Source organism: Silurus meridionalis, chromosome 6 (genome assembly GCF_014805685.1).
Source record: "Silurus meridionalis isolate SWU-2019-XX chromosome 6, ASM1480568v1, whole genome shotgun sequence".
Classification (NCBI taxonomy): domain Eukaryota; kingdom Metazoa; phylum Chordata; class Actinopteri; order Siluriformes; family Siluridae; genus Silurus; species Silurus meridionalis.
Window position 1 is genome coordinate 13,294,474 of NC_060889.1, and position 15,861 is coordinate 13,310,334.

The following is a 15,861-nucleotide window of genomic DNA, read 5'->3' on the forward strand; positions in this document are numbered from 1 at the left end:
TTTAGAGTATGGCTGTTGGGATTCGTGGTCATTCAGCTACAAGAGCATTAATGTGGTCAGGTTATTGATTTCAGAAAAGCCCTAGGGTTCAATCAGTATTCTAGTGTATTCCAAAGGTGTTCACTAAGGTTGAGGTCAGGCTCAGTTTCAGTTCTTTTACACTGCTCTTCATGGAGGCTTAGTGGTTACTAGGTTACTGATCGGAAGGTTGGGGGTTCAAGCACCGGTATTGCCAAACTGTCCCTCTTGAGTCCTTAAGCAAGGCCCTGAACCCACAGTGCTCCAGCGGTGCTACATCATGGCGGACCCTGCGCTCTGATCCCAGCTTCCCAACATCATTGGGATCTTTGAAGAAAGAATTTCACTGTGCTTTAAAGTACTTGTGACAAGTATAAAGCACATTTACTTTAACCTTTACCTTCATTAAGCTTGCCTTGTACACAACCTTTCCGTTTGTGTCCCTTAGTTCCATTAAAGAGGAAAACAAAGACATTCTAAACAATTGTATTTTTACATACAGGTCTGATGGTCAGGTGTCCACAATCTTTTGGCTATGTAGTGTATATATCTTGAGAAAGCAATAACATTTGTCTAGTGAAATTGCTGTAAAAGGAATACCATTGTTATCTAGAGTAAATATTCTAATTTGGCACATAAACAACGCAGGCAATGGTGGCAAGAAGCATTGTGTCAAATTTCTGCATACACAGAACCACAATTGTTCTTCCAGCACCATAGCCGTCGCTGGATTTGCATCAGGCTGCCACTTCATCTGCGATAACACACTATCGCAGACAGGTGTTTGTTGCTGTGGACAGACATCTGCAGAGACTTCGAAAATGAGCTGCAATTAAGCAGACGAGACCGGAGGTGCCTCGTGTGTCGGCAAAGCAGCAACGATTTCGCCGAGCTATTTTCCCTTCATGCATAACAGCATGCGCCATCACGACCCGCACGCATTTGTAAAAAACGGGATCAAGCAGGCGGTGGGCAGGGGTTAGATGGATGCATGGGCGATTGATCTTCTCTCCTCACTCTGAAGCCAGAGTCATGGCCTGTGTCAAGATTGACAGCCACAGAGCGCCGCTGTAAATCCAGCAGCGAGAGTGGGAGGGTGCGCTCACAGTCTCCATCACTCTTCTGGGTTGCCAGACTGACTCTCCAGCTGTCCGTCGGGCTGGAGCTCCATCTGCGTCAATCGAGTCAATAAGGCAACCATGAAATCCGACGACAAAGAGCGGTAGTGCTGGTTAGGCTGATGGAGCTAATGAATGTCTAACTAGTGTTTTAGACTCTGATCGGAGGAAAGTGTAGCAGGACTCAGCAGGGGTAATGGCCACAGTCTCTGCCAGCATGCTGAGCTCATTCCAAGCATTGATTAAAGCACCGAGGGTTCCTCCATCTGTCAGTGGCACAACAGTTGGGGATTCCAGATAAGACATGCCTTGAATACTGATCCACACGACAGATTAGATGAGTCAGGAACAGTGGCTCGTTGTCTTCTTGTGTTTCTGACTAATAGAGTGGGGTTTTTTTATGCATTTTTCTGTTATGGTAATTAATTGGTTCATTCCTGATCCCTGGACTTTTTCCAGCGTACAAGACATTCCAGCATGAGCAGTTATTCCTCCTGAAGCACTGCGTGTTTACCTTCATGATAGCGGTTCATGGGGTCATCCTGTGGCTCCTGTTCAGACCGATGTTCTCAGTTAGAAGGTTTTGGAAGGGCCACATCATTTCTGATGACTCTGTGTGCTGGAATGAGGGAGGGGAGAAAAAGAGAGAAACCGAGAGAGAGCACAACTGATTCTCTCCATGGTCACAGTGTTCTGTTTCTCTTTTGCACTCCAATGCTGTTTAGCTTTGACTCCAGGTTTACTGCCTCCACTGTTTTCATTTGACGGATAAGGATGTTCCCAAAGCGACTTGGAATTTAACGCGGGTGTTTGAGAGTTCAGAGCTGTAAATTAGGATAACACTGGTTTAAAAAGAGGCACGATTCCTACAGGTTAGATAATTTAGTAATTAGCTTGTCAAAACAATTGCATCTTTTTCATCTTTATTTCTTCATTTATTTTCTTTTCATTCATTCTTTTTAATTAAAGCAGACCAGCAAAAGCTTATTTTTATACGTTATTGTAATGTTTTTATTTGCATCTTTATATAATTACACAAACGCAAATCTGATTAATACCCTATAGTCTATACATTAGTCTGTAATCTACGCGCTTTATTGGGCACGGGCTCCCCCTGGTGGTTGTGTGCGAAACTGCATCCTGGGACAAAATCGCCAGATTGAAATAATTTGTAAACTTCATTTGCATAATGCTAAAAAGCCACATACATTAATTGCAGCAGCCACCTATATGCCATGTTGTAAATGATTGTAATGTAGGTGATGCAACAGGTACGACAATATTCATGTTAAGTAGAGACATAAGTTTGGTTTGCAGTTGACAGCTGGCCTGCTCTCTGTGCCACATGACAGCCTGCTATTCTCATTCGAGTGAGAGCGAGACTCTGGACCGGGAAAGTCCCTCTCTGCAAACTCAAGTGCAGTGTCGGCTTTCAGTATGTGAAGCACACAAGCAGGAGTCACCATGCGTACACTAATCCTGATACCACACAGGGAGTGACCTTGAGACACACAGATAAGATTTCAACCAGATAGCTGTGATCTCTGTGTTGACCATTTATTTAAAAGGTTTAATTGCCCAAAGCAGATATCATTCTGTCCTTTTGCCACTCTGAAGGGTAACACTTTACTGAACTCATATTGACTGCATTATTGAACTTTTACAAACTACAGATGTAGTGACATTAATAGGATATAAGTGATGTTTGGAAATAACAGATACATGTATTTATGAAATGTTTGCCCATATTTACCAGGGGTGCCAATAATTCTGAATGCAATACGTGTTTGTAGGTTTGTAAAATGAAGTACGCGAGTGCTCCGCTATATAGAATATACCTGTATGTGCATTTACACTTGTTCCTACATTTTTTTGCCTTTAGCTGCTGTGCTGAAATATGAGAATAATGTCATGAACATTCGGCAGTTTAACTGCTCTCCTCACCCCTACTGGCTGCCCAACTTCATGGATGTCTTCACCTGGTCTTTGCCCTTCGTTGGGGAGAAAGGTACATTTTGGAACCCCTCTGAACACATGCACACAATTTAACTGAAACATGCAGTAACATTATAATTGCAACTGTGCAGCAGATACTACTGTTATTGTACATGCTGTTTATCATGATGTCTCTGTTTTTCTCCCTCTCTCTTTCTCTCTCTCTGTGTGTGTGTGTGTGTGTGTGTGTGTGTGTGTGTGTGTGTGTGTGTGTGTGTGTGTGTTCTTGCCCTCAGTCACTGAGATGTTGGTAAATGTTCTGAGCATCTGCTCCAATGATGAACTGACTACAGATGAAGAGATTGATGGTAAGACAGTTACAGCTAATGCTCACAACTGCACACATGTACATCCACAGACAGGGCTCAGTGTCGAGCTTCTCAGATTCCCATCAGGAGATGCCACTAGACCATATTAAGCAGTCTGGACTATTCGGTTTGTGTGGCTGTTTTCAGATCTCCAACACAACAGGGCCAGACCAGCGTGTCATGGTTAAAAACATCTCGGCTCATAAGATCACGTGTATGCAGTCTGTGGTGAACATGGACGCTGTAGTAGGGCAAAGCTCTCTGCGTTATAAAAAAAAAAGGCCTGTAAAGCTAATTTGATTTCCCTACCGCTACGCAATCGGCAGCTGCTCCGAGTTAGTTTAACCAGAAAATATAGGCGTTTGAAAGCTTTTCCATTTACATGTTTATAGTAGACCTGTGAATGCCGCGTGTAGCACAGGCAATAAAACCCATTTTCTCAAAACGACAACAATAAATTCAGGCTTACCATCTGCTAAGAATATCTGAAAGCGGGTAAACTCGTTAAGATTTCCAGATTAAAGGAAAAGAGTAAATGCATGGTTTATTCAGTTGCTCTTTACAATTTTGAGATTTGCATGCAGACTGTAATAGAAAAGTGCACCAGGCATATTTATTTGTCTTCATCGTTGACTTCATTCCGATGACTAATGGGACGTCCGCACATTTTGGAGCTGCCCCTCAAAACAGGAAATGATCAAACAAATGCACCTTCTTTGCGCTACGGGGTGTCACGCAGCCCATATATATTATGTCCCCTTACTGAAAACCCATCACGCTAGCGTTCGCTGAACTGCTTGAGTCACGTTGCATGCTAAGGGAAATGTGATGAAAGCTGAGCAATATGCAAATCTGCAGGGCTTCATTTGCATAACAGATATTAAAATGCTAAAGCTGAAAGTTTATAGTTTATTGAAAACCATAGAGGAATATCTTGGCTTTCAGGCTAGCAAACTATAATCCATTGAGTCTACACTCCTTAAACACTAGTTTAGGACTTTAATATCTTGTTCCTCATTCTTAACCTTTTTTTTTTTTTATATATATATTGTCCTCTCACACCCTCTTGTTTGCGCATTGTATTTCCATAGGTGATTTCACGTTCCCCTTATCTAATCAGTTTCCTGAAAGTCACTGGGTCAGGCATTTCCTTTCTTTTGCTCCATAGGTGTGGCTTCCTTCCACTCTTTCTCCCCTCTCAATCTTTTTCTTCCGCTTTTCTTTCTCTTCCTCGCTTTCTCACTCGCTCTTCCTTTCTTTCACCCTGACTCTCTCTCTGTCTTTATCTCTTTCGCTCGCTCTCACCCTCTCCCTCACCATCTCCTCAGCCATCCACTGATCATATTTCTGTTCTTTTTCTCTTCTCTTCTGGGGTGTTCTTGAGAAGGACAGCTAATATATACCCCAAAGAAAGGTACAGCCTCCCACATGCCATGCCGTGTGCACAGTGCAGCCTTGCTTATTGTTTGTACCCTTTGCTAACGGGTTGCATAACACCATGTGTACGCTGTTTATTATCGTTGTTGTTTTTAATTGATTGCAGGGGTTCATACTAATATCCCTAATGTCTACCTAAAGAAGCTCATTACACACTTTGGATTGTTATGAGAGGATGAACATGTTTGGTGTGTGGATTGCCTCCAGTCATTGTTCACATTGTCCCTGGCCTGGTGGATAGCTTTAATAAGTTATTACTATTCAAAAATATATAGCTGGGCAGTGAATACAGCAACAGCATGTTAGTGCTTTTTATAGTGTTATATTCTTAATTTATACTGTAGGCTTCTTAATAATGACTGTTTTCCAAACCTCCAAGCAAATAAAGTCCTTTAAACACTTAAACATGCTTCTAATCTATTCAGTAATAACATGACAATTAAAATGGTGATCGGTGCATTAATGTGTGCATACATTTCTAAAAGTTATTAAGGAAAGTGTAGTATTAACAGTGGTGGACAAAGTAAATGTAATTTGTTGCTGTACTTAAGTAGCTCTTTTGTGTATCTGTGCTTTACTGAAGCATTTATATTTCGGGAGACTTTTACTTTAACTTCTACTTTTCAAATATTTTGACTCAACACCCGTGTCCTTATTTTTTATTTTTTTAAGTAGTTGAACGGAAGGTTTTGGGCTCATGGTAATTGTACGGTAATAAATATCAGTGTTTGACTCCTTAATATCATTCTAGTAATAGATTTGCATGCAAAACGTAACATTAGTCTTTTCACATAAGACTTTTACGATTAAGCAACACTCTTGTGGCCCAAATGATAATAGGAACATTACAGCCATAATAAATCATAATACTTTGGCTACTTAAGTACATTTGAAAGCAAATACTTTTGCACTTTTACTCTTTGCATTTAAAGTGAGGTTCAAATGGAGCACGTTTGCTTTTGCTGGAGTCATATTTTAACTACTGTGTCTCTACTTTATAATATAGCATTTTAGATTATAGCATTAAAATAAAGAACTAAATTTGGCAACAAAGGAATGTAGAATTCCTGCTTAAAATGTCAATCCAGAGTTCAGCGAGTGATGAGAAATCAACATGGCTGCCATATTGGACATGTGTAGCCATATTAGATATAAAAGACAAACATATTTGGGTGTTAAATGTAAATCAGTCATCAACTCTACTGAAAGCTACCAAACACTAAGGTCTAAGTAGGAAACCACCTGTATGGAATGGCATTACATTTCAGGGCACGTTGCACAACGCCAATTCACTTGCCACTCGTTTTTAGGATGAAACCAGAGAACAAACATTGACAGCATGCAATATTCTGCACTTTCTGTAACCTGAGTTAAGAATCAATATGGGTGCCCTGAAGCTATGTTAAAGCTTATAATGTTACCTATTTACTGCTGTATTCATTATTTAGCTCCACACTTGATTATGATGTAATGTCTAATATACTGTAGGATTCCTCTCACTGCACTAGCAAATGCAATTCTATACATATTCCTGCCAAACCTCTGTCATGTAGTTATTATTACCTCTTGACTGTTTTAGGGTCCTCAGAGAATTTACACTATATGACCAAAAGGATGTGGCCATCACACGTATGTGGTTCTTCCCCAAACTGTTACCACAAAGTAGAAAGCACACAATTGTGTAGGATGGCTTTCTATACTGCATCATTGCTTTTGAACTGTACATGTCCAGAGTAAGAAAAAAGTCTCAGAAAATCACTCTGGATCCCTCACATCCAAGCCCTATGCTTTTTGGACTTTTGCCTTCTAGCCGACACTGCAGAGCACCACGACAACCAGGCACAAGAAAAGTTAATTCCTCCAGGCAATCTACCTCATAAACACTTAAATGCTCTCCCCATTGTTCAATAAAAATAAAACTATGTGCAATGTCACGTTCACCAATCTAAATCTGTACTTTTCTGTGCAATAGTTTTTTTTATTTCTTTTTCTTGATGTGCAACTGGAAAATTCTGTCACTAAACAAATTCCTTGCAACATAGTTAGCAATTAAGCTCTTTCTGATTCTGATATGATCTTGAGCACAAAGTCCTGGCCTCAACCCCACTGAGCACCTTTCGGGTGAACTGGAACACCCACTGCACCCCAGGCCTCATCTAACATCTCACGAATTGTCTTGTGGCTGAATAATCAAAAAATTCCTTATCCAAATCTAGTGGAAGGCCTACCCAGAAGAATGGGGTGTATTATTAGAGGTCGACAGATCAGAGGTTGGATCTTACATGCCGATAACCGATTAATTAACCAAAATGAATACTGGATTAAAAACAATCATAACATTGCATGTAAAATAGTACTAAACTTAATGACACATTTTTTTAAGTACTAAATCATCAAATGTGCTAATAGAAATAATTATTGTAAATATATGAATTTATAAAAAATTCTATAAATAATAAATAATATAGCGCACTTCAGCAGCACACAGTCTCGCATGTAAAAACAAACAGCACAAGGCGTCAGTGATTCCCCTCTGAAGGCCGCTCTCGTAATGACAGCAGACCTTCTCAGCTGCTCTGGCAACAGATGCAACCCGGAAAAACTATCAATATGGATTTTTTGCAGGTAGTTCCAGCAATCAACTATTGTTAATTGGCAAAACCGATGAATCAGTCGACCTCTAGTTATTATAACAGCAATGGAGGTTTAATTCCCGAATGAAGTGTTCAACAAGCACATACAGGTGTGATGGTCAGGTGACTAGAAACTTTTGGACATATAGTGTTAGCTGTTATGTGGTAGCTGTTTTGGCAAGGTTGGGTCTAATGAAAAAACAGTTGTGAATAATAATGTGTGTGTGAAGCTGTGAGTAGCCTCACTGTAACCCTGGTTGCATTAGTCAACATTAAGCTAACCGAATGCTGAGCATGTGTATTACATTCTGAAGTCTGGAGGCATTGGCTGCTGTAGGGAACCAGTTTATTGATCTGACTCACTATAAAGAGGACAGCAAAATAGTGACAGTGCTGTGACTGAAGCTCTTTATCCTTGAGTAGTTGCACCTCAAACCAAGATTTGAGGAATGCAGCCGTATGTCTTTTTGGACATTCGGATAAAAATATTACATATTTGAATGGTTTGGGAGATTTGAGTTTGTGCCATGGTTGCCATGTGGTTTGAAAAGTAAAAAGAAACCTTCACTGCCTGATGGAGTTTGACTTTGCTGTGGCCTCATTGTGACCCTGTGATTTTGTGCATGTGTGTAGGTGCTACAGCCTCTGCACGCAAAGAAGTGATCCGAAATAAGATTCGTGCCATTGGGAAAATGGCCAGAGTGTTCTCAGTGCTACGGTAAGATACAGTGTGTGTGTGTGTGTGTGTGTGCGTGTGTGCATTTGTTTTTGTGCATGTGTGTAATGCTGTGTCTGTGTTTCAGAGAGGAGAGTGAGAGTGTCCTGACCCTGAAAGGTCTCACTCCGACCGGCATGCTACCCAGTGGTGTTCTCTCAGGAGGCAGAGAGAAACTCCAGAACGGTAAGACACACACACACACACACACACCTCACTGTCACATTCTTTATAGCATTCATAACACTGAGTAATTTGTAGACACCAGACCAGGTTTTAACACTGAATTATATTATTTAGTTATGAAGGTGTTCTTGGCTTCATTATTATTATTATTATTATTATTATTATTATTATTGGTTTTAGTATTTGTGATTTTTTTTCTAAAGTTGCTTTTATGTAACAGGCAGCAGTGCATCTAGTATAAAATAGCAGTTATACTGAAATGTTTATTTTGTTTATTGTAAAATGAATGAACACCACTGCATGTCCAGGTTGTGTAGGTCAGCTGATCTTTATTGCCATTTCCAACGAAACTAGTTTATTTTTACGAGACCTATACTGTTTTTTCTAGCTCTCTGCAGTGTTGGACATATTGATGAATAAATGCAGGATATTCAGTGCACATAATCAATTCACTCAAGAACACGTATGCACACTGCAAAAACAGCGCACAAGTACATGACATAAAACAGCTTTTAGCCTTTATAAAGTATCTTTCCTACATTGGGTGTGGTCAGTGCTCATTATTCTGCATGCAAAACCGAAGAAAATATCTGCTCAATGAATGGATTATGACCAATAATCCAGTCTGATTTAAAGATTTAAACATGCAATGTAATGCAGTGAAGTCCAGTCCACCTGTTTGTGTATTTCAGCAATCATCCTGTAACACATTATTTTAACACTGAAATATGTGTAACAGAAAATATCGTGTTCTTTTCAAAGAGAAAACCTAGGAACTGCAGGAAAAGAAGCACCTTCCATAGATGGATTATTCTTTTAATCCTGAACTCCTCAAAACCAGTTCCTAGTGTGTTAATTACCATTTGTCCACGGGAAATTCTATAAAGGGACCTACAAAAAAAAGGCTGGGCTTCCAATTAATATGATGACCCTAAAAAAAGAAAACTAGACACTTAGTCACTTGCCCCTTTAGTTACTGTGATGGCATGGTCTTACATTCTGCCTTAAATTTTGTTCTTTTCTAGAGCTGCAGAAGCACAGCCTTTTAACATCCCTCACTTTAATTATGAATATGTACACGAACACCCTCTACTGGTGGTGTTTGGAATCAGCGGGTTGCCTGTGACTATCCCACACTCAATGTACTATCTACTTCTTTCTCAATCCATGTCTTTTCTTCTCTCTTTTTCTTCCTGGAAGCCGCAGGTATAATGTGTTGTGCAAATGTCTCTCACACATGAATGAAATGTGGAATTCAATAAAATCCTCCACATAGTTAACCCCTGTTCATTACAGCGCTGAACACGTTGCTGTAGTGAAGCGTCTGCCTCTAATTTTTTTTTTTTTATGTAGCTTGTGGTTCGGTAGCTTATAAAATATCTTATAAAGCATTACTAACGTGTGATGAAAAGTATGTCATCAAATACACTGTACTCTATAGGAAACTTTAGATTCCAGACATTTGTGATTTCCAGAGTTGCTGATAGCACAATGCTATAAACATAGCACACATAATAAAAATCAGGCAACATTATACCATATAGCCAAAAGTTTAAGGACTGACCATCACGTCCACATGTGCTTGCCGAACGTCCGAGACTAAAAACGTGAGCATTGAAATGGGAGTTTTTTTCCTTTTCCCCTGTACTTCTTTTACAGTCTTCACTCTTCCGCTCACATTTAGGGCATGGCTGTGAGGATTTGCATGCACAGCTACAAGAGCGTTAGTGAGGTCAGGCTTAGAGTGCATAGACTGCATCCTAAAGGTGTCTACTGGGGTTGAGGTCAGGGCTCATGTATCAGGTCAAAGTTTTCCTCTCCAACCCTGTTTTTATAGACTCCACATTGTGCACAGGGAAGTTATAAAGCTGCTACAGGCTCAGGTACCATATTTCCACTAAAGGGAAATCGAATGTTACAGCATACAATCCTTCCATCTTGTGTCTCTTCAGTGGAAATGGATTGCTTTTTCTTGTATGATAAATGTTTGCTTTTGGACTTGTGTCCATGTTGCACTTGGCAATTGGGAGGCTAATTGCACATTGTGTATTTACCGTACCCTATAGAATTGTATATTGTATTAATTGTTATTATATAATTGTATCTTACTGTTAAGTTCAACGTGGCCAGTTCTTCAGCTTGGTTTAGGCAGAAGAGATTGTGAATTAATGCTTCTTTTGCAGAAGCTGTTTATCCATTGTATAAATATATGCCCAAAATATCTGTTTGCATTATATATAAGTTGTCTTATGTTATTTCAAGCTGTTGTATGGAGTAAAACAAAAATGCAGTCTTTCCAGAACAGGGAACAGGCAAAAAAAGAAAATTGCAGAGCAGGGAAAGTCTATAAAAAGAGGTACTTGTGTATTAAAAAGACATTACCCAACTGCCCCTGTGTAAATCTAAATCCATAGTAAAGTAGGCCAGTTGGGAGCTGCTCTTAGCCTCAAGATCTTTGTAAATGCGGCTCTGGTAGTTTAACTTGAAAATGGAGACGTGCCAGGGAGCGTGAAGTAAAGACTAATTCCTGCCTCAGCATTAGTAGAAACACAGCTTATTGTGTGCGTCCTGTCCACGGAGACAGCAAAGTGCTTCTACTGCAACGCTGTCTCTTCCCACAACACCTCTGTCATCGTTGTAGATTTTGTGTGTGGGGGATTTTATTTTAATCATACATCTCCTGAAGTCCACAGGTTGTCCTCAAATTGTAATATTTTTTCTTTTCTTTTAATTTTCCAAATTTTCATTCTTGTTTTGAACATGTACGTGTTCCTGCACATGAACTTGTACATAGCGTTACCTCTCACAGACTGTTACTTGACGGTAAGTGCCAACTCCCACTCAGCGCTCTCAAGGATGGAGATTTTCTTCCATGACACATGAGTCTCTCACCCTAGAAATGTGTGTGTGGGCAGATATATTAATTTTGATCATAAATAAAACATTCTATTATGATTATTGACTGTATCCAGTATGTAAGGACACGATCGAGCGCTGAACCTGTCACAGTCGTTCTGTATCTGCATCCACGTGCTTATCATTTCATGCTCAAAAAATCGAATGTATTAAAATCCAGAGTGGTGAGACGCCGTCTCTGATTTCTCTGTGCGTCTGTCCCATTTTCCCCATCCATCCATTCCCTGTGGTATGGAATCCCGTTCTAAACGTCTGTCATTTCTCGTTCAACCCCCCACGAGCCTCTCGTTTTGTCTTCACTTTCTCCTGTTGCATCTCGGCGTGTTCTCACGCTGTGTGTTAATGCTGTTACGTGTACATTTGGCTCTTTTTTTGCTGCTCGTTGACTTGTGAATGGACAAATTTAACCTGCTCTGCTCACCTCTCTCACTCGTTTTGTAACCCCCCCTCCCCCTTCTTCTCTTCAGCTACTATTGAGGCTATAGAGGCCGATGAAGGTAAATAGGCCAAAGCCCCTTTTCCCCTTTCTGTTGCCTGCCTGCAACAGATTAAGGGGTTCTAATGGGTTCATCTATTGTTACTGTAGCTTGTGTAGAGTGTGTTGGGTGTTTGGGCAAACGGAGTGCTTTAGTGTTCAGCAAAAATAGAAATAAGAAAAGAAAATACTGAAACAGGCCATGCTTGCTTTAAAGGGGAACTTGATCACAAGTGCAGCCACGTGTCATATTTTGTACAATATTTCCGTGCAACACTTACGCAGTATATCGCAGGGGTTCTCAAACTTGTGCAATAAATTCCCCAGACCCTCCCAGCCCTGATTTATAAAGTTTTATCAGTGCAGTAAAGCTTCTAATTTTATACTAATTCCTGAGGTTTGGATGAAACCTTTTCGCCAGTCAAACCAGTCAATAACTAAAATAAATATGTAAATCAAGAAATAATAGTGGTTTTTGATCAACACCACTGCAACAACAAGTGTCATTCCTCATAGCTATACTTTGAGGACCCCTGCGACCACTTTATGAGCAACTGCTATATGACTTACTGTATAACAGGGTAATTACAAGACTACAGTTACCCAATTTACAGTCTTTATAATCCCCTTTAAAACAATGGTACTGATGCAGTTGTGTTTTGTTTTTGCCTCAATTTTGAGTTTTACCAACAGTCTATACCGCAAGAACAACCTCAACTGCGCTCTAAATAGTGGCTTTGGCTGCTATTTATGTTATAACTGTTGATGCTTAAGTATTGTTCTTAGACCTAAAGGTGCCCCACTGTGCCAGTACTGGTTTTCTTTTATTATTATTCTATTTTCCCAAATACATTTATTTGGCTTTTCTCCCCTGTGGATAGTCCGTGGCTGTGATGTGTCTGTGTGTTTCTCCTTCACTGCTAATAACCTGTGTTTGCCCTGTGCTATGCAGCAACAGTGAAGCGTATCCATTGTTGTACAAGATGACTCGAAGCCCCGATCCAAACGGCAGGCCGAGTCAGAAAAGGGAACAACTTTAGATTTTTAATCACCAGAGTTTTAATACGTCTCTTCAGTTTGCTGCATGCTTCAAAAAGGCATAACGTGGTTAACAAGCAATTTCCCTCAGTATCCATATACTGATCTAGCTCCACCTTTATTTTGTCCACACATTTACTTATCTTTTTTTTTCCTTTTACCTTTTTCCCCTCTTTTTCGTTACGTTACGTTACCTTCCCTGAGCCTCTGTAGTGCTTTGTATGGAGTGTGGTGGGAAGTTCAGTTCTTGGTGGCTTGGGTTGTTTTCGGCCACTGGGAAGTGTAAAATAACGCCAGCATCTGGTCCGCCAAAACGGAAGAGGCCTTGTGGAAACCACTTGTGTTCATGGCCCTCCAGAACTGAGACAGCCCTACACTGCTCCATTCTGTAATCTTAAAGACAATGGTTTCTAGCCTGTACATCCTGGTTTTTCCTTTTTACACATTACATTGTTCCAAAAAAAACTGTTTATTCCCCCCCATCATTTAGGGAATCATGAGGCATTGTGTAATACAACTCTCATGATGTACAAAGTGTTTTTTATGCTTTATCGTTTTAATTCAAATATGTGTAAATGCTAAACAATGTACAAAGCTTTTAATAAAGAGGGATTTCAATATTTTGGATCAGCTAAAATATGGATATGAAGGTTTTCAGTCATCCTTGTAAGTCAAGGTCACAGGAATTATTTTGTTTAGTGTCCTACTTCTATCAAAGTTCATTAAGTGGTTAAGATTATATGAAAGGTCCAGTCACCTTGACTTACTACAAATCAAACATTAGCATATCAAACCAGCCAAATCAAAAGAAATGGATGTGTGTCTGTGTGTAAGTTTTTTTCATGTCCAGAAATGAGAAGCATCTTGTTCTAACATTTTCTCCTCTGTCCTGCTCCCCACTTCAGCCATCAAAGGCTTTTCACCACAGCACAAGATCACAAGCTTTGAAGAGGCCAAAGGCCTGGACCGCATTAACGAGCGCATGCCACCCCGGCGCGACGCGCTGCCTTGCGATGCCAGCCTCAACTCTCTCAACAAAGGACTATGCTCCGAAAGCAACGGCACCGAGGCCAAGGCCAGCAGCGGCAGTGCCATCCAGTGATTGTCCCCGCTCACACCCTGCCCATGCCGTCATCAGGCTCCTCCTTCTCTCTCTCCATGCTACAGCCGGACAGACGAGTGCAGGGGGGCGGGCATCGCGAGTCAGAGGGTAGGAGCAGAGGAAGTGAGGATAGAGAGGGCGGTGAGGGGAGAAGGAGAAGGTTTCCAAACATGATTCAGAGCGACACTCTCTTAGTCTTTCGATATGCCTTTAAAAATATTTTGCTTGTAAAAACCAAGTTCTTGCGGGGTCACTCGTTTTCCGAATGATTTAGTGTGGGAAGGGTGGAATGATTACATGTGGCAAGGGTGCTCTCGGTTGTGGATTGAGAAGCGCAGCAGGCAGATATTTTATGTGAAAAGGCCTTTACTCATTTACTGGTTAACAGATTTTTTTTATTTTTTTTTTTTTCCCGTGTGTGTAACTTCTTACTAATTATTGTATGTTTACAAAAAAAAAAAAAAAAACAGCACTAAAATGGACAGAGCATAAAGTTTTTAACATGGAAAGGGTGTACAAACTAAATAAGGACTATTTATTGATACCTTTTTTGCTACTCTTATAAACTAGCTCGAAAGTAAATTAGGCAGTCTTAAAAGAATGTTGCAACATTGAAATGCCAAAAAATGGAACGTTTTATGGTTTTGTACAGATTATGCTTACCTCAGGTTTCTTTGGTGTGTGTGTGCTTTGATCCTATTTTCTGTATAATGGCTAATTTTGCTTGATAGCAAGTACCCACTTTCTTGGAGATTAGAACTGGAATTTAAACCTTATCATTTGAGAGATACGTTTAGTTTTATTGAAGATGGGGAATAGATCTATTGTGGCTTGCTGGAAAATTTGTGTGTTCATTTTTTTCTTTCTAAGTATTGCGAACAAACAAAAAAAAAGATTTTATATATATATATATATATATATATATATATATATATATATATATATATATATAGCACCTATATTCTGAAAAGACAAAAAATTGAAAGCATCTGCCTATGCATGTTTTATAAGATTTATCAAAGGAATTATGAATGAATTATCTTGGCTGCAGAGGCCGGTTTTGATCTGTAGTGTGCTTAGTGAATATATACTGGAAATGTATACCGCCATTCTTTACTCTAACGCCAGGATAAAGCTTCAGGCCTTCGAATTTTGTTATGAAAGCATCAAACTATTTAACATTGGATGAGGAATCAAGGTTTTTACGCCTGTAAGTACACACGTAGTCCGATTTAGCATGTTTAACTGTTATCGTGACATAAGTTTGTGGTTACATGTGGAACTCAAAATGCATGACAGCTGTTAATGTCATACAAGACAGACTAATTTTTTTTTTGTTCTTTTTTTGTAAATGTGCCACAGACAAAGTGTAATTATTATTACTATTATTATTATTATTATTATTATTATTATTATTAGGAACTATGCTTTGTATATCAGTTACCAGTTTGTTACTGCTCAATACTTTAAGAAAATAAAATACTCCATTGTTTTTTTTTGTTTTTTGTTTTTTTCCGTTTTTATTATTTTATTTTATTTTTTTAAACAAATGCTTAAGTGCCCAAGTAATTCACTACACAACATTAAGACTTGCTTTTGTAATTTAACTTCCAAACTGTTGGCTGATGCAGCATGCACTCACAACTATTAAAGAGTATTTTATATTACTGTTCAATAAAATGTGCATGAAAATAAAAACCCTGGATTTGTCTCCTATTTTGTGCCTGCACATGTGTGTGTGTGTGTGTGTGAGAGAGTGTGTGTGTGTGTGTGTGTGTGTGTGTGTCTAATGAAAGTGCATTAAGACAGCACTAGTTAAGATAAACGGATGAACTAAAGGAGCTCTGGGTGTTGCTCTTAGGAAAGCAGTGAGTATAAGGAAACAGGAATCTGTTCACTCTACAGTCCTGGTTAAAATAA

The 15,861-nt window shown here is 39.6% G+C and overlaps 1 protein-coding gene across 2 annotated transcripts in view; it reads left to right on the plus strand.

The window, feature by feature from the left end:
* Window positions 1-15,639, plus strand: part of LOC124386960 (serine/threonine-protein phosphatase 2B catalytic subunit alpha isoform) — an 81,845-nt gene extending 66,206 nt beyond the window's left edge. The window contains exons 9-14 of one of the 2 annotated variants that reach the window (XM_046851036.1): window positions 3,019-3,144; window positions 3,368-3,439; window positions 8,143-8,227; window positions 8,313-8,410; window positions 11,794-11,823; window positions 13,745-15,639. In XM_046851036.1, coding sequence (XP_046706992.1) covers window positions 3,019-3,144; window positions 3,368-3,439; window positions 8,143-8,227; window positions 8,313-8,410; window positions 11,794-11,823; window positions 13,745-13,941 — 608 coding nt within the window. In that variant the 3' untranslated portion in view covers window positions 13,942-15,639. The remainder of the gene's footprint in view (window positions 1-3,018; window positions 3,145-3,367; window positions 3,440-8,142; window positions 8,228-8,312; window positions 8,411-11,793; window positions 11,824-13,744) is intronic. The other variant, XM_046851037.1, reaches the window with a different exon arrangement.
* The last annotated feature ends 222 nt before the right edge of the window (window positions 15,640-15,861 follow it).